Source organism: Chlamydotis macqueenii, chromosome 1, assembly GCF_036417535.1.
Source record: "Chlamydotis macqueenii isolate bChlMac1 chromosome 1, bChlMac1.mat, whole genome shotgun sequence".
NCBI classification, from domain to species: Eukaryota; Metazoa; Chordata; class Aves; order Otidiformes; family Otididae; genus Chlamydotis; species Chlamydotis macqueenii.
The window spans coordinates 67,262,887-67,280,179 of record NC_141556.1 but is presented as its reverse complement, the minus strand read 5'-3'; the positions used below and the strand labels follow the sequence as shown (position 1 = coordinate 67,280,179).

General features: G+C 47.8%; 1 protein-coding gene across 5 annotated transcripts in view; it reads left to right on the top strand.

The window, feature by feature from the left end:
• WASHC1 (WASH complex subunit 1) overlaps positions 1-17,293 on the top strand; it is a 47,078-nt gene that overhangs the window by 27,378 nt on the left and 2,407 nt on the right. For 4 of the 5 annotated variants that reach the window (XM_086755267.1, XM_086755248.1, XM_086755275.1 and 1 more), the window contains 6 exons: positions 8,915-9,026; positions 9,735-9,881; positions 14,830-14,966; positions 15,174-15,309; positions 16,317-16,521; positions 17,007-17,171. In XM_086755267.1, coding sequence (XP_086611393.1) covers positions 8,915-9,026; positions 9,735-9,881; positions 14,830-14,966; positions 15,174-15,309; positions 16,317-16,521; positions 17,007-17,171 — 902 coding nt within the window. The remainder of the gene's footprint in view (positions 1-8,914; positions 9,027-9,734; positions 9,882-14,829; positions 14,967-15,173; positions 15,310-16,316; positions 16,522-17,006; positions 17,172-17,293) is intronic. The other variant, XM_086755285.1, reaches the window with a different exon arrangement.

The window sequence follows — 17,293 nt, the reverse complement described above, 5'->3', positions numbered from 1 at the left end:
AACATCAGCTTTGGCTGGTGGCTTGTGATCTTTTGTCTTGCAAGCCCACCTGGGAGAAGGCACAAATCAGACATTGAAATCCAGGCTGATCTGTCTCCTGTGACTACTGCTGATAGGAAATGCAGAGCGTCATGTTGATTAAGAGCGAAGTGTGTGATAGAACCATTGTTTGTGTAGAATCAGACATGGTGCCCAAATGAAGGCTGGGAAGGAGTTTCTTCCACACTCAGTGATCCAGAGGAATCAGACCTTTTTAAAGCCTTTAGCTCTCCCTACCCCCAGATATCATTTGCCACAGGATCACCTGGGCATTTCTCCACTACTGATGTTTCCTGAGACTCTGTGTGGTGATACACATTTTCTGTTGTATGGGGACAGGGAGGAGGATTTTTGGCTGTTCTAAGGAAGGAGCTTTGATGGGAGAAAGAGAAATCTAATGTTTGTGTACACAGTTGATTAATTTAATGTTACAAGGTGCCAAAACACCTTCCCAAGCTATCTGCCAAATTTGATCCGTAACTTCAAGCAACATGGAAACAAAATTTGCTTCTGACAGCCTTATAAAATTCTGTCCAAACAGGATTAGCCTTCCTTTCAGTAGTGATTTAAAAAAAAAAAAAAAAAAAAAGGGAAAAAAAACCACGTAAGGCTATTACTACAAAAGATTGAGCTTCAGTGAGTAAATACTTTTGAGAATTTTGGGAGAATGAGTGAAGATAATATAGATAACAAATCAGTTACTAGTACTTACAACATCTACTGTCTAATATCTCAAGACTATTCCTGTGGCTGCTGCCCTGGTGTTCTTCAATATCTGACCCCACACTGCCAGTAGAGGAACTCAAAAGGTCACCTATGAAACTGCAGCAGTACTGGTAGAAGAACCATTTTTTTCCCATTACTTCTTTTATACCATCCTTCCCAAGAGCTGTCACTGTGATGGTAGAGCCTGTTGTGTTTATATACCTTCAGACTACTAATGGAGAACTAGTTTGACCAAAAGTAGTTTAAATAGAAGACCTAGTTGTGTAATTTATTTTCAAACACAGACTTTGTACTTAGTACATATTTCTTCTGAAAAACGGAAAGCCTGTCTGCTTTCAGATCAGTCAGTGATGGAAGGCAAGTAAAAAGGTTGGAAGGTTAAAAAAGAACTTGTTTGTGACCTCTTTTTAAAGAAAAAAAAAAACCAAAGAAACAAAGAAAAGCTGCTTTTCTAGGGCGGAGAACAAACTGCGGGGGAAGAGGGAGGACGGTGCTGTGATGACAGGTCAAAATTCTAAGTTTCTAGTTTTACATAAACTTAGTTCACGGTAGCAGAAGCACCTTGTGGAATGAGATAGTAAAAATCAAAACAAAATTATTATGAGCTGTGGAGAGTGATGTATGCCAGATCTTGCTGAGGATAACCTGGCAACCTTGATCACCCTCCAATCTGAAAAGTCATTTGGCATCACAGGAACAAGGCAATATATGGATGCTGAAACACCTGCAAATCAGGCTCAAGGAGCAATCAAAGTGTGATAAACATTAATTAGTATAATACCCAAACCTTAATGGAGGAAGGAGCATTGATTACACTATCTCACTTGGGATTTCTTTCTGTCAGAGATGGTGTATGATGACAGTTTCTGATTACATTTACTCAGACATGAAGTAAGACTTTAAAAACTGCTTAAATATGAAGGAGAGAGAAGAGTAGAAAGCAAACAAGTTGGTCTTTCTTTGAGTGGTTGAACATATTTGGCTTTTTATAAAAGCCTGCTTTTATTCTTTCTCCCTTTCAAACTTTTGAGACAAATTGCCATTGTGAACTAGCTTTGAATGCTTCCCCGGATTGCTATAAACTGTAAATGCCTCAGCAGCCTTTGCTTTGTTCTCTCCATCTTGATCCTGTGATGTTGCCAGCTGCTGAGGCAGAGGCGCTGTGTGGGAGTGGGGAGGGTGGGGCTTGGGCTTCTCACGGTCCATTTCTGATTGTGCCAGTCTCAGTGTGTAGGAACATCCATGTACAGTAGGGCTGTTCATACAGCTCACTCTAGTGCCTCGTAAAACGCTATCCTTTGTTAGCCAGCCCAAGCACACTTAGATATTCTAGCCTAGCTCTGTAGACCTGCTTCAATCTAGTGGATTGTGCATTAAAGCCCTGAGTTATGGGTACCCAAAGTGATTCATTGATGTTTCTCCATCACTTCAGCAGCCTGGGTACCGTAAAAGCCCGTGGTCTTTTTTTCAAGAAGATTCTTAGACAAATTAAAACTTGAAAAAGTTTGAGATTTTCTTGTTGTCTGCAGCATACAAGTAGAAGATAGTAGTGATGTGCCTCTGGGTCCCAGGAAAGAAGTGGATGAGGAAGAGGCTTGGTAGCCTGAGAAGAAAAGCAGGCATTTAGCTCCCTCAGCACTACCACCTTCTGCTGCTTTCATGGTGGGGTGATGTCTCCCCTCCCCTGGGGAGTAGTCTGTCCTCACTTCACCAGTGGTTCTCTCACTTCTGGAAACCTACTGAAACTTGTCCTAGAGCTTTAATGGTATCTCACTCATCAGTAGTGGTATCATGACAGTTTTGGCACCGATACTGTGGAAGGATGAATGGCAGCCAGCGCTGTTATCTTCCGTTGTTCCCCTGCTCCAGCACCAGCCACTTGGAGAGTCTGGGGATGTAATAAAATATAAGAACCGTAAACTCCGTCCCTCCTAATTCATGCCCCCTGCAGTAGGGGAGGAATTTAATAAAAGCACACTTTGTTGGAAAAAAAGCAACTTGACTTTTAGGCAAAAAGCCAAGGTTTTATAGAACAAATTTACTGTATGTACCCTGAAGTTTAGCATAGCAATGCCGAGCATCCCCCTGCTATCTCTCTGGGCTGGAGCCTGGGCTGGGAGCAGACGAAAAGCCTGACTTGCTGTGATGTGTACAGTCCTCATTTAAGGAAAAAGTCATTTAATACTTCGGCTGCCTTATCCTTCTGAGCAACTTCATTTCTCATTTCTGCTCCATAATGTTCTTTCTCCTTGGTTGATCGCTTACTTTTGTACTTCAGACATGAAATTGAAGTTCTTTGGTATTCTAGAGAGGTTTGCTCCCAGCCTCTGCTGCCTCGCTTTTCTCATTCATCTTGATGTGGAGCTCACCTCTTCTCTCTCCTACTTGCCAAGTTTTGTCATCCCTGTCGCTTTTGGGTGATGTGTACATGGACAGCAAAGGGTGTCCCGTTGCTGTGATGCTTCCTTTCAGCTGAATTCTGTCTTGATCAGCCACCTTTCTGGGAATCTGTCAGGCTGTCTTTAAACCTGCTCTGGTTTTAAACTTTTTTTTCTGATGCTGTCTGATCCCTAGAAAATGGTATTGGGTTTGCATGGCAAGGTTTTGGTAGCAGGGGGGTTACAGGGGTGGCTTCTTTGAGAAGCTGCTGGAAGCTTCCCCTATGTCCGATGGAGCCAATGCCAGCCGGCTCCCAGACAGACCCACCGCTGGCCAAGGCTGAGCCCATCAGCAACAGTGGTAGCGCCACTTTGATAATTTTTAATTAAGAAAGGGGGAAAAAAAACCAAGAAACAGTAGCCAGAGAGAGGAATGAGAATATGTGAGAGAAACAGCTCTGCAGACACCAAGGTCAGTTCAGAAGGAGGGGGAGGAGTAATGTGGCTCTTGGCCAAGATTCCCCTGCAGCCTATGGTGACAACCATGGTGGAGCAGGTTGTCCCCCTGCAGCCCATGGAGGTCCACAGAGGAGCAGAGATCTACCTGCAGCCCGTGGAGGACCCCAGATCAGGGCAGGTGGATGCCCAAGGGAGGCCGTGGCCTGTGGAAGCCCGCACTGGAGCAGGCTCCTGGCCAGACCTGTGGCCCTGTGGAAAGAGGAGCCCATGCTGGAGCAGGTTTGCTGGCAGGACTTGTGACCCCATGGAGGACTCATGCTGGAGCAGTCTGTTCCTGAAGGACTGCACCCCATGGAAGGGACCCACCCTGGAGCAGTTCATGAAGAACTGCAGCCTGTGGGAAGAACTCGTGTTGGAGAAGTTCGTGGAGGTCTGTCTCCTGTGGGAGAGACCCCGCGCTGGAGCAGGGAAAGAGTGTGAGGAGGCAGGAGCATCAGAGACAACATGTGATGAACTGACTGCAACCCCCATTCCCTGTTCCCCTGTGCTGCTAGAGAGAGGAGGAGGAGGTAGAGTACTTGGAAGTAAAGATAAACCCAGGAAGAAGTAAGGGGTTGGTAGAAGGTATTTTAAGGTTTAGTTTTTATTTCTCATTATCCTACTCTGATTTAATTGGTAATAAATTAAATTAATTTTCCCTAAGTTGAGTCTGTTTTGCCTGTGATGGTAACTGGTGAATGATCTCTCCCTGTCCTTATCTCGACCCACAAGCCTTTCGTTGTATTTTCTCTCCCCTGTCCAGCTGAGGAGGAGAGTGATGGAGCAGCTTTGGTGGGCGCCTCAGTCAACTCGCCAAACAAATATGGATGATAAAAATCACAATTCTTTTTTGGCATTGTGGAGTGCTTGAAGACCCTCATAGAAATGTAGTATTATTGCCAGTGCTGACAACTGACGTCAGTGTCCAGTGTCCCAGATGCCAGATTCCTAATGCCTCAAATCTGTTTTCCTATGGGAGTAAAAGAATGGTAATTTTTCCTTCATGGGCAGGCACAGATGCAGCAGAGGAGGTCCTTCAGTAGCCGCCTGAATGTGAGATTTATTAGGGGAGCGATAAGAAAATAACAGGGAGCGATTTGCTGTGTGGCTGCAGATGGGACAGAGGATACAGGGCCAGCGAGGGAGGTGGTGAGGTAGGAGGAAGGATTCCTGAGACCTGCTGTGAGTGTTGGAGAGAGTGGCCTCTAAAATGGAAAGGAGCTCAAGGCAGCAGGATGAGGGCTTTAGGAGAAAGGAGATCCAAGTTGGGGGTGAGGCGCAGGGGGTTTGGCTGCAAAAAGGTCTGAGAGGGACAAGAGAATGTGAAAGATTGAATCAAAGCAGCTGAAAGATTGGCTTTGATATCTGCTTAGATCAAAAAGAAAAGTCTGTATGGATTAAGAGATAATCCACTAGATAAATTTAATCTGCCACGTGTATTACTTCCCCAAAGAAAAGCGTTGGGAGGGGAAGGCTGATTTGGCTCAGGGCCTGGGATTGGAAGGCAGGTAATACACTCTCCGTTCTTCTGTGGGCCCTCTTTTCGCTTGTCCCGAAGCCCACGTCCTGCCCAAAGGGAGGGGCTGTCGCTGTACGCCTCCTGCTTCTTTGCAACCCTGAAGTCACATTGAATCTAGCTAAAGGGGTTTCTCAAGCAGAAAAGCGCACCGAGAGCAAAATAACACAGCAATGAGTAATAGGACAGGCGCGGGGTACGTTCAGATGCTGCTGGTGTTTCTGGCTGTCTGGGAGCAGGGCTCTGAGGGGCAGTAATGGGCCATTTTATTAACACTTACCCCTCCTGTCCTGATTGCAACTGCCTTTCAAACAAATGTCGCTCAGTAACACGTTCTTTAAATGGAGGTTGAGGTCTGAATGCCACCTTGCTCCAAACACTTTGCTCCTGAAATCCTTGGCAACAGCCCTCTCCATCCCTTCCTGTTTCCTTTCTTTACAAACACCAGGTTGACTCCTTGGAGTAAGTTGTTTGCACAGCAGTAGAAATACTAAAGTTACTGGAGGACACTTGAACATGAGGGGTTTTTTTTTCCCACGGTTTTTTTTTCAGTATCAGTATGGTATGTTGTCTCTTTTATCTAAAGCGTGCAACTGTGTATTAAGCTGTACCTGCGTAACAGTCATGCACTTTTAGGAGCCTGTACATGTGATGGAATTTGGATTCGTTGGATTGAGAGGGTTTAATAATTTTTTTTCATCATTATCTTGCTCAGCAACAAACAAATTAATTCTGTAGACTGGTGTGTATTCCTTCTGTGTTGTGGACCTGCATCTGTACCACCTCAGGTGAAGGTTTTTGGCCGATCTCCTGAGGTCAATGGGATTTGGTCTGTCAAATCCTGGAGTAGGAGATCACAGGAGAAAGTACAGAGTGCCTCAGAGAAGAGCCGTCATGCTTTGGAACACCTAAGCTGGCACTGGACGGCTTCCTCAGCCGGGTGTCTGCCTGATACTGTCCTTTTGTGGGTGAATGTAATCAGTTATGTTTGGTGGGCAGAAGGGATGGATGAAGCTATAGATGTCTTCTCTCAATTCTCTTCTAGATGCATCGTTACTGCTGCAGCTAGGGCACAGTAATTGCCAGTCACACTCTGTTTTTAGGGATGCCTCCTTTTTCCGAGAGGTTCCGGCAAACCTTAAATGAGAAAGGTGTATGCAGCGCTGTGGGCTGAGAGGTGCTCTGCTTTCTGTTCTTCACCTGATGCTGTCCTTGTGCTACTGGAGGTGTTAGTCCTCTAGCACCAAGAATAACTTTGTAATAGCCAATGCTCTGCTTGTGTTTGGTGGGGCTGTAAAGGGAGTTGTGGCACTGTTCCTCTCCTAAACCAGGTGTTTTAGAGGTTTAATGTTAAATGCAGACGTGATTAAGGGTAAAAGGTAAGGATAACTGGGATCCTCAGAAACTCCTTTGCTTCTTCACAGCTAGCGAAAGAGTAAGTGTGGGTAGGGAGAGGAGGAGATGATACCTGGTGAAGCAGTGGGCGTAACATAGGGCAAGAAGGGGAGTGAGGGAAGCGTTTGACTGTGTCACTTGACCTGCTCACACTCATGGAGTGGAAGGGAGGAGAACGGTTGCTGGTTTCCAAGCCTGAGTTTGCATAACTCTTTGCTTCACGTTTCCTTCTGGGAGAGGGGCGTGTGCCTGGTCGGCCCCTGAGAACTGTGGCTGGGAATCAGCAGGGTACTGGCTAAAAGGCAATTGATACCTTGCTTTTATTTGGAGCTTCAGGAAGGCTTTGTCGAGCTCTTCTAGGAGAGAGGTCTACTCACAGGTGAAAGGGAAAATTGCATCATTGATTTGAGAGAGAAACGCAAAGCAGAAATAAATGACCAATTTTTTTTTTCAGCTTTGAAGGAAGTAAAAATAGTCAACTGCCCCTGGGAGCAGTGTGGGAAATAGTGTCAATCAATACAATTATGAAACATCTAGAAAAGAGGTGAACTGTGAGGTGGGAAAATTTGCTGGGGAGAGCAGTTAGGGAAGACTTAGGTCCTTCAGAGGCGTCTCACACTTTAGCAAAACAAAGCAAGGGGACAGCCCTATGACACATGAAATTTACTGCAGGCAGGTGCTAGGAAATGCACACTGAAAGGAACAACAGAAACTACTCTGAGAACCTATCAAGTGTAGAAGTGATGTGGACTTACTCCACTGAGACAGAGGGAGGGTGTGGGAAGGAAATAATGAACAGATTTGTACTTAGTGTTGGTACAAAATACAAGCTGTTAGGCTGTATTTAAAATAAAAGGATGGGGAAATGGAGAATAATTCCGAGAGGGAGAATCTCATGAGGTTCAGTTTTGCTCCTCTCCCACTCCAAAAAGAATAAAGTAGAAACAGGCTGTATGCTCATGCATAGGGAAGGATTTTCATGCCTCCAGAAAGAGGAGAGCATGACAATAAACAAACAGAAACACTTAAAGCTGTTTAGAGAAAGAAGTGGGAGTCCTTCAAAGTGGTTCGAGGTGAAAAGGCTGCTCATACTTTGTTTTTTCACTGCCTACAATGAGGGGGCCTTAGTGGAGTCCATTTCTCTGCTGTAGTAGGGAATGCGCTGCACAGAGTGAAAATATTTGAAAAGACAGGTTTGGTGCAGTTTGAAAATGGGAATCATGGATCACTGCTGATGTCAAATTTGTTACTAAAAGGAATTATACAGAGTGGAAAAAAAGCTTGGGAAGTCTCGAGAGCAAAGAGGGACTTTTAGTGAAAGTTAAAGACAATACTTGAGATTGATTTTTGCAGGCACAAAATGATCTGATGGAACTCATTGCTACAAAACAATGCTGAAGTGGAATACTATCTCTCCTAATGGGTTGCATGGCCATAAAAATAGTCTTTGCTGGTTTCATTAGAAGAGTGAAGATTCAATTTTCAGCTTTTGCGCTTGAAGCTAGGGAGAACCTGCCAGTTATGCATAAGAAAGGAAGGTCTCTTCTGAGAAGGTGACTCCATAGTTACCTGTAGGTGATACCTGGTCCCAGTGTCCCTCCTAGTCTCTGGTTGAACCTGTGTGACAGTTCCTGCAGCACGGTAGCGACGATCGTGCTAGGTGTCTGCTGTAGGCTCTGTGGGAAAGGAATACGTCCACGTGGTGAACGCAGAGGTACTTAAGCACTGACTGCTGTCCCTTGCTGCCACAGAGTGCTTTTCACCTCAGTCCCAAAGCATTTTGGTGCTGATCTAGTTGTGGAAAAATTATGCAAGTTAGCAGGCTTTATTGCACCAAATGAGGACCTAATGTTGTTTAACTGATGTGGAAACCAAATCGCAAAGCTGCGAAGCAGCGTGGAAGAAGTTGTGCAACAAACTGCTGGTGTAGTAGAGGACAGGATAAGCCTTGTGAGTCCTGAACTCTGCTCATTAGCATGTATTGCTTTTCATTTTTAACAAGGCATTTTTATTAAAAATGTGTTGGCAGTTGCTAACTGTCTGTGGCTTCCTTGTTAGCAGTACCTGCGGAGAGGCATAGGGCTTGTGGCACTCTAGTGTCGCAAAAAGAGCTGCAGTTCTCCATCTTCCTGTGCTGTGCCTCAAACAGCGCAGGAACATTGTGCTGTGTCATGGAGTAGACCTGCCTCCATGCTGGAGTACCCGAAACTCTCAGTGGTAGAGAGACAAGCATATCTCAGACAGCACTATTTTGCCCAGTCCACCGAGATTCACATCATTCCCTGAGGGCCTGGGCACTGGCTGTTGCCAAAAAATCTCTGGCTCTGGATTCTTCATCTTAAGAAAGGTGCTTGCCTTCTAGGATCTCTCAGCGGGTGGAGGCCAGCCGGGCACAACTTCAGGCAATCGGCGAGAGAGTCACGCTCGCCCAAGCGAAGATTGAGAAGATAAAGGGCAGCAAGAAGGCTATTAAGGTAGTGACTTCAGTGAAGGCTGCATGGCCTCCCTTCTTCCTTCCACCTTCTCTCTTTACTCCTGATGTAAGGTCTGGAGAAGTACAGGTGTTCGGCTGCCACAGCTGCTGCCTGCTTACCTCTTCATGTATTGCTGCTGAGCAGGGTTGTGATGAGAATCCCCTTCCTGACTTGGCCAACTGATGATTTTTAGACCCATGAGCCACACAGCTCCAGGCCTTATGAGACCTATACAGGATGCTGCCCTAACTGCTTCCTGAGAAAGAGAAAAGGCATGTGCTGAGCTAAGCCCAACACCCTTGCACTTCAGGCTCATAGACACTTTAGCTAGTTGAATAAAAACTGCTGTTAGAGAGCCTCCCCGTCAGTGCATCTTAATCCCCTTAAGCCAGTAAAACTGGTGAAAGTCTTTCTTTCCCTATTCTTGCTCCATCTTATACAGTATTTTCAACTCCCTGCAAATGGAAGCCTTTTTGCCAATGATCTCCTAGTATTTATATATAGAGAGAAGCTCTGGCACTTCCATTTTCCGAAGTGGTAGCCCATGCATGTTTGGGTCTGTGCAGATAGCCCTTAGGAGCCTCTTGACTCCAAGGCTGTCCATTCCCACTGGCAGCGCAGATTGTGTGCTACTCCACTCCATGTGTTTCTGTAGTGTAGGATTGCCTAGTTTTTGGGATTTTTCAGTCTCTTCATGTTTCTCCACAGGTATTTTCCAGTGCCAAGTATCCAGCCCCTGAACGGCTGCAGGAGTACAGTTCAATTTTTGCCGGTGCAGAAGACCCAGCTAAGCAGAAATGGCCAAGACACAAAATTCAGAGCAAACACCGAATACTGGATGAGAAAGCTCTGCAGGTAAGGAGGAGGAGAACAGACCTTGAGATGAACAAGCAAAGAGAAGCTGTTAATCTCTTTGATGAAGTAGACCAAGGCTTTAGGATTTAGTCTGGGAGCAGAACATCTTTTCAGCTTGGACTGTTGGCGGAGGTGCGTGAGGTCAGGCTGGGAAGCTTGCAGAGCTGCCGATTTGAGAGGGCCGTGTCAGTACAAGACCTTGGCACAGTGATTGAGTGCTCTGGGTGGCTGTTGGCTGCTAACTGTCCAGAGCAGTTCCATTTCCTGAAACGCCACTGTTTCCTGCAGCAGTGCTGGTGGGTGCTGCTGGCTGGCATAGCAAGGCAGCTGGGATCAGGGTCATAATTGTTTGAAGAATAGTTTCTGAAGGCTCTAATATAATTGATGGTGAGAAGGGAAAGGTGAAAGTGCTTGTGAGTGTGTCAGGAGAAAAAGGAGTCATTAGAGCATTTTTCTGTCCCAGGAAAATTGTCCCTCCCTCATTCCCAGCTAAGTTTTACATTTTGGCAGGGACGAATAAATTTGCCTCCTTACGTCTTTTGTTTGTGCTTTGTTTCTCCTTTGCCTTGCGTTCAACTATTGTAGGTTGCAAGCCCTTCAGAGAGGAGCTGAATATCTTCGTACCCAGTGCATGTGGAGCTTCCAGATGTGCCCATAGCAAAGATGTCTGTAGCTGGTGGTGTTGAAGGAGATCCTGAAGTGCTGAGCTCCCTTTTAGCCTGTAGATTGAATGGCAGAGAGGGGCTTCTTAGGGAGGTCTGAGAAGGGGTAGGTTTGGCAGGAAATGCTACCAAAGGGTTCTCCAACAATTTGTGTCAACATCCCCGGGCTGGAAGGAGGGCAGGAAGAGTTGCTATGTTTAAAGTTTAAAAGTTGCTGTGTATGCACTGTGCCAGGAGTTGCAGATGTGCTCTTCCTGACAGGTTAGGGATCAACCTGACAGCGTCCCGGCTCTCCACCCCTAAAGAGACTTCTTTACTCATCCTTGTGTGCCTTGGCCCAACAATAAAGCTTCCACTGAATAATTTATCACGATAAACTTTCTGGAGTTTTAATGGAGCTGAGACCTCACACAGTGAGGTAGTTATGAATATTTCAGCCAGGCCAGGGAAGCAGGGTTGCTGGTCAAATGGACAGCTGACGAACTCAAGCAGGGTTCGTGCTTCATTTGAGCCCTGGCAGTAGCGCAGGGCAGAGCGGCGTGGCACCTGCTACTGGCCAGCCAGGAGAGGCCAGTTATGGCTGTGCTGTGTGGCTGGTGGCCCCATCCCGTTGGAGAGCATGGGGGGAGCAGAGGCAGGCGGTGAGTGGGCAGGGGGGATGCTCTCCCCTCCTGCAGGGCTTGTGCCAATATACAGCCCCTCGCACAAGGAGGGGATTGAGAAGAGCATGAGCTGGGAAAAAGTAGTGTTCTACAAAGAGGAAATGGTGTGCCCATCCAGCTGGCCCAGTGGCTCCAGTAGGCTCTGCGTGCCCTTCCTTGCTGCCCCTGCCATCTGCATCCGATGCTGCTTCTTCCCTGTACCGTTGCCATGTTCTGCCCTTCATGACCAAGGCTGCCATCACCACAGGAACTTTGTTGCAGGCCCCGTGGGATGTTTGTATTCATTCCTTCCCTCCTGCGACCCATCTTTTGATTCTCCCTTGTGATTGTTGATCTTTCTCTGGCTTTCCTTACCCTACCTCACACGGTAGTCCTTTTACTCTTGCCAAGCTCATGCATGCACTAGCTCCTGCAGCTCTTCTGTGGGGCAGAGGGACACCGCTGTGCTGGCAAGTGGCTGTCAGCTGATGAACGATGGAGGGGCCTGCTCCAGGAGCAGCTGGTGTGCTGAGTGGGGCTTGGTGCGGCCGAGCTCTGACCACGTTCCAGGGGGACAGGCCCTTCTTGGCCATAGCTGAGCAGAGAGCCTGACGTGCCTTGCAGTAATGAAATGTGACAGAGGGAACTCTAATGTTTGCAGTTATGCCCTCCTCAATTATTCAGGGCTTTCAGCAGAGGCTCGTTGCCTGTTTTCACTTCTAATGAGGGCCTCTTTGCTGGGAGCAGTCACAGTGGCCTTTGCTAACTTCACTTACTCATGCACACACACACCCCACCAGGAAAACCAGCTCTGCTCTTGTCAGTTTGAGGGTAAGTGGTGGCAGCCTGTGCTGAGTGCTGTGGGGTTGTGCTTGGGGGGGAAAGCAGCTGAGTTGGAAACATGCGTGGTTCTGCAGTTCTATTTAATGCTTTCCTCCTGGGAAATTTTCCTTTCCCCCTCCACACCCCATGCAAATAAAAACTCAGCTGTTGGGAGGACGCTGTTTAGGTTGGTAAGGTAAGCACTGATGGATAAGAGGGCCAGAAATGGGGTCCTTTTGGTAAGCCTGGAAGGCTGCTTGCTTTGCACATCACTGTGGTAGCAGCTCAGCAGGGTTGAACAGTGAGTTGACTGGAGCCCCGTGGGGCTTCTCAGGTGCTGGGCACTGCGTTTGCCCTTGAGACCTGTGTCCAGCTGCTGCAAGTGCCCCCCCTGAGGCAGAAGAACAGAGTGGGAGATGTGGTCTGCCTGGGCTTGGGAAGAGGTCCAAGCAAAAGTTACAGTCCTCCGCTAAAGTAACCTTGCTAGGCTTCAAAAATGTCAATAACTTGACATGTCCTTGTGAATTCTGCCTCTGTCAGAGTCCACCATGGGCAGGGGTGGGGCTGATCTGGGTTTTTGGCACTTGCTCATCGTCAAGTGCTTGTCCAGCTGCCCTCAGCACTCCGTTGGCGTGAGTGGAATGGAGTTTCTGGTGTATCGCACCAATTCACTTCGTAAGAGCTTCTACTTCATTAAACCTGAGAACCAGAATGACTTTATATATTTGTAACTGCATGCTCTGAGGGAGAAAAATACCTGGAAATGCAGTGTCCTTAATGCTCCTGCCAGATGCCAAACACCAGGTTGGGGTGTTTGAGCCTTTAAGCACCCCCCATGACTTCAGTATGTCAAGGTTGCTGAACCTTTGGGTTAATGCATTAATGTCCCTATAAGAAAACTAATTTTTAAATGGCATATTAACTTGTGGAACTCACAGTTGCAGGATATTATTGACAGTAGGTCTAAGATTTAAAACAGATCTAGGTACTTGAATACAACTAGCATTTTGGTGGCGTTTAAATTAAAAGGATTATGTAGAGCCTCATGTTTCAGCGCAATACTCATGCTTCGTGCTTTTATAACTGCCTTAGATGAGACTTAAAAGTAAATGTAGGTAATGGTTGGTTTCTCACTCCGCCCTTAAAGTGACGCACAGTCTTCTGGTGCTAATTGAAATCTACAGAGAAAGAATTAAAAAAAATATATATGACTTGAGGGCTAAGTGTGTGTGAACAGTTCTAGGAAAAACGTCAGTACTCCCTCATGCTTAAAAAATTAAACATTGAGAAATGAATATTAATGATCAAAAGAACCTTTATTTCTGAATCTCTGCTTCTATGGTCTCTAAATAACAATTTCTATATTTTTGCTTACTTGCTGCTCTAAAAATTCAAGATGTTTATTTCAGTGTATCTTTCACAAGTTGGAATGTGTTATTTGGGGGAGAAAACATTTAAATCAAAACCTCCCAGGTCTTTTCTTACAGCATTTTATAGACTCAGAGCATCATACAAACTCTTAGTGGATTAACTGAGCTGTGACTAAGCCATTTCCCAGGATTTCTGGCTACCAAATTCAAGGCTGAAATTTCAATCAGCAGAAACTGCTTCAGTTGCTGAGGTGTGGTCTGAACCAACGCTGGTCTCCAGCTCCCCCGCAGAAGTACAAGGAGGGAAGAAGGGCTTGGAGAAAGGGATCGAGCAAAGATGCTGGAGGTAGCAAGGCAGTAGGAGGCTGTGGACACTGTTTGAAGTGGTCATCTTCTGGTGACAGAAGAAAACCGCTAGAGCGTGGCCCATTATTTAACCTGACAAACTGTCCTGGTTAGTGCTCCGGTTTCCTCTGGTACGAAAGCTTACCCCCTCGCGGCTGCCGGGCTGCTGCTTGTCCTAGTTTGTGAAAAGAGAACAGGAGTAGTGAAGGGGCTGTGGAAGGGTGTGGGGAGGGGTCTGGGATGGAGGTTTGTCCATCCCAGGCTGTCTCTGGGTTGAGGAACTGATGCCTTCCCTCCCTCTACAGCAAACGGTGCTGTGGGCACTGAGCTTCATCGCCCTGAGCATCTGGCGGCGGGCGCTGTCACGCTTGCTGAAACACTGGGCTGATCGGGGATGGCAATTCCTGTTCTATATATAAGTCAAGCAGTTCAGATGTAATAAGTTCTTTTCTAAAGGGAGCTCTATATATTATGCATGAAGTTTTAGAACCGAGAGAGAGGAGATTTCAGTTCATTAGAGTTGAAAACTCCTGCAAATCCCTCAGGCTTTGCAAAACCATCTGGCACACGTTCCACCCTGCGCACTCCCTTCTGCCTGATCTCTTGCCTAGTGCAGGCACTCTGTTTTCTCCTAACCTCCTTTTCCTTCGCCTGCCCCGCATACCCCACCGGTGGGATCGCATCTCTTAAAACATCAACTGAAGGCAGCAGAGGGGAGGTAATACAGATGTTTGGGGAACTCTGCCTGCATGAAAACGTCTGGTAGTTGGAGACACTGTAACAAATGCCTTTTAGGCTGTGGTGCTTGATCCCTGCCTCTGGCTGGAGAGCCCGAGTGATTGGTTTATTTTGGTGGATCCTTGCCGCAGGAACACGTGTTCAGTATGACCCAGCCACGGCACCAAAAGCACATGCCATGGGTCTGAACTGCTGAGATTTGTCACGAGTGTGAGGCTGCAGTGTTGTCCGTGCGCTTCCTTGCTCAAAGGAGGTGAAGAGGAAGCAGTAGGGTTCCCAGACCACGCAGTGGATCCAGCAGTGTGGGTTGTGGTGGCTGGGGAGGGCTGTGGTTTGAGTGTCTTACCACCTGTTATCTGTCTTCTTGCAGGAGAAGCTCAAGTACTTCCCTGTGTGTGTGAGCACCAAAATTCACCAGGAGGATGATGCAGAAGAAGGCCTTGGCAGCCTCCCCAGGAACATCAGCTCCCTCAGCTCCCTGCTGCTCTTCAACACCACGGAGAACCTGTGAGAGCTGGAGCAGTGCTGTGCTGCTCACCTGCCCCTGCTTGTCCTGAGAGGAACTTTCCCTTCCCCAGGGGCAGCAGTAACTGCTTGCTTTCCTGGGGGTCTTACATACCAGGCTCCTGATAGGGCTTGGTACTTCTCTGCACTGTTTCTTCTGGCCTTGGCTTTCAAGGTGGCATCAGTGAAATACTTGTCCTCTACCCTTAGGTACAAGAAGTATGTTTTCCTGGATCCTCTGGCTGGAGCAGTGACCAAAACCCATGTGGCTCTGGAAACAGAGACAGAAGAGAAGCTCTTTGATGCTCCTCTCTCCATCACCAAAAGAGGACAGTTGGACCGACAGGTGAGATGCAGCTGTGGGAATGCAGCTGCTTCCCTTCCAGGGGTTTGTGGTCAGCTCTCTGAGAGCAGAGGGCTTCTGTGGGGTGGAGAGCAGGTAAGAGAATGGCCCCTCATGGGGCTGCAGAGTATCTCACTTATCGGAAGGACCTTGCCCGTTTCTGTGCTGAAGCTTGATGGGTGAGACAAAACTCTCAGGTTTTTCCTCTCTGCTCAAGCCTTTGCTGAGTGGTGTAAGAAGAGTAGTATGATATCGATTCACCTCGCTGATAGACCTCGGGTCTGTAGAGGAGTTTGAGGCTCCATCACCTGATCATCCTCCTGGTGCTAACTCCTGAGCCTCATGAGAAGTCTGAGAGTGAGGTGCCACAGCTGGAATGTGGCTGGGAAGAGGTCTGATCCCCATCGTTCCTGCTAGAAAGGGACAGCTGCTGGTGCAAACAGAAGGGCCAGCGAGCCTGAGAAACCGTTTGTATTCGGTGTGGGCGTGAGGCAGGCAGTGCACCAACCTGGCTGCCTCAGCATGTGACTGACCTTGTACCCAACACATTATAATGGCCATACCTGGAGCTTTGCTGGTGCATGGTTGAATGTGTGTTTTAGGGCTAGGGAAAGGAGCTTGGGAGCCATTTGCTCATCATAGAATCATCATATCATAGAATGGTTTGGGTTGGAAGGGACCTTAAAGGTCATTTAGTTCCAACTCCTCTGCCATGGGGTTGGTTGCCATAGACCAGGTTGCTCAGAGCCCCATCCAACCTAGCCTTGAACATTTCCAGGGATGGGGCATCCACAGCTTCTCTGGGCAACCTGTTCCAGTGTCTCATCACCCTCACAGTAAAGAATTTCTTCCTTATGTCTAATCAAAACCTACGCTCTTCAGTTACCCTTTGTCCTATCACAACAGGCCCTTGTCTCTGGCTGCCACTCAGGCTGTTCCCTGCAGTGCCCCTGTTTGCTGCAAAGGAGAGCAAGTCATTGCCTTATCTTTTTGGTTTGGGTTTCTCCTAGGTAGCTGAAAACTACTTCTACGTGCCAGATCTGGGCCAGGTCCCTGAGATTGATGTGCCGTCCTACCTGCCAGACCTGCCTGGCATTGCTGCAGATCTCATGTACAGTGCTGATCTGGGCCCTGGCATCGCACCGTCTGCCCCTAGCAGTGCTATTCCAGAGCTGCCCACGTTCAACACTGAGTCGGTGGAACCTTTGCAACCAGGTATTTGCAATATCTGATCCCAGAACCCTGTGAAGGAGGAAGGCAGGTATTGCTAGAAGATGGAGAAAATGCAGAAAATCCATTGGTGGAGATTTCAAGATGGATGTTGGAGATACCTCTGGCTTGTGCTTGGGCCTGAATCAAAGCTGCATCCTGCTCAAGTGCTGGCCAGACTCCGGGCCCCTCACCTCCCTCACTCCCTGCACGGCCAGGGAGGAGGGAGCGTGGTGTGCAGGGACTGTCCTTGTGGCAGCCTGATCGGATGCCCTTGGACAAGCTGGGCAAGCCCAGTGGGATGCAGCTGGGGAGGGCAGAATAGGCCCTCTGCCTGGGCCCTGCCTGCTGTTAAGAGATGCTGCACAGGGTGGGAGCACTCTGCTGCGCGGTGCCTGCTGAGGACTCTGATTTGTTGCCACTGAGGCATGCAAAGCTCTCAGTGTGCTGTCCTCTGGGATGCTTCAGATGCAACTTCTTTCATCTTTCAGACCTTCAAGCTGCTGAGCTATTGCCGCCTCCTCCACCACCGCCTCCCCCACCACCTCCTGTTATGCCAACCACTGTGCCTCCTCCGCCGCCCCTGCCCCAGCCCGCAGCCCCCTCCGAGCCAGCCCGGACAGCGAGTGAGGAGAGCAGCAACACAGTGCCTGCAGGTAAAGGCTAGGCATCTCCACAGCGTCACCAGCCGAGTCTTAACTCTGACTTCTCGGCTTCAGCCCGTGCCCTTGGTTGGTTCTCTGTGGCTTCCCAGCCTTCCAACAGAAAAGGGAAGCTG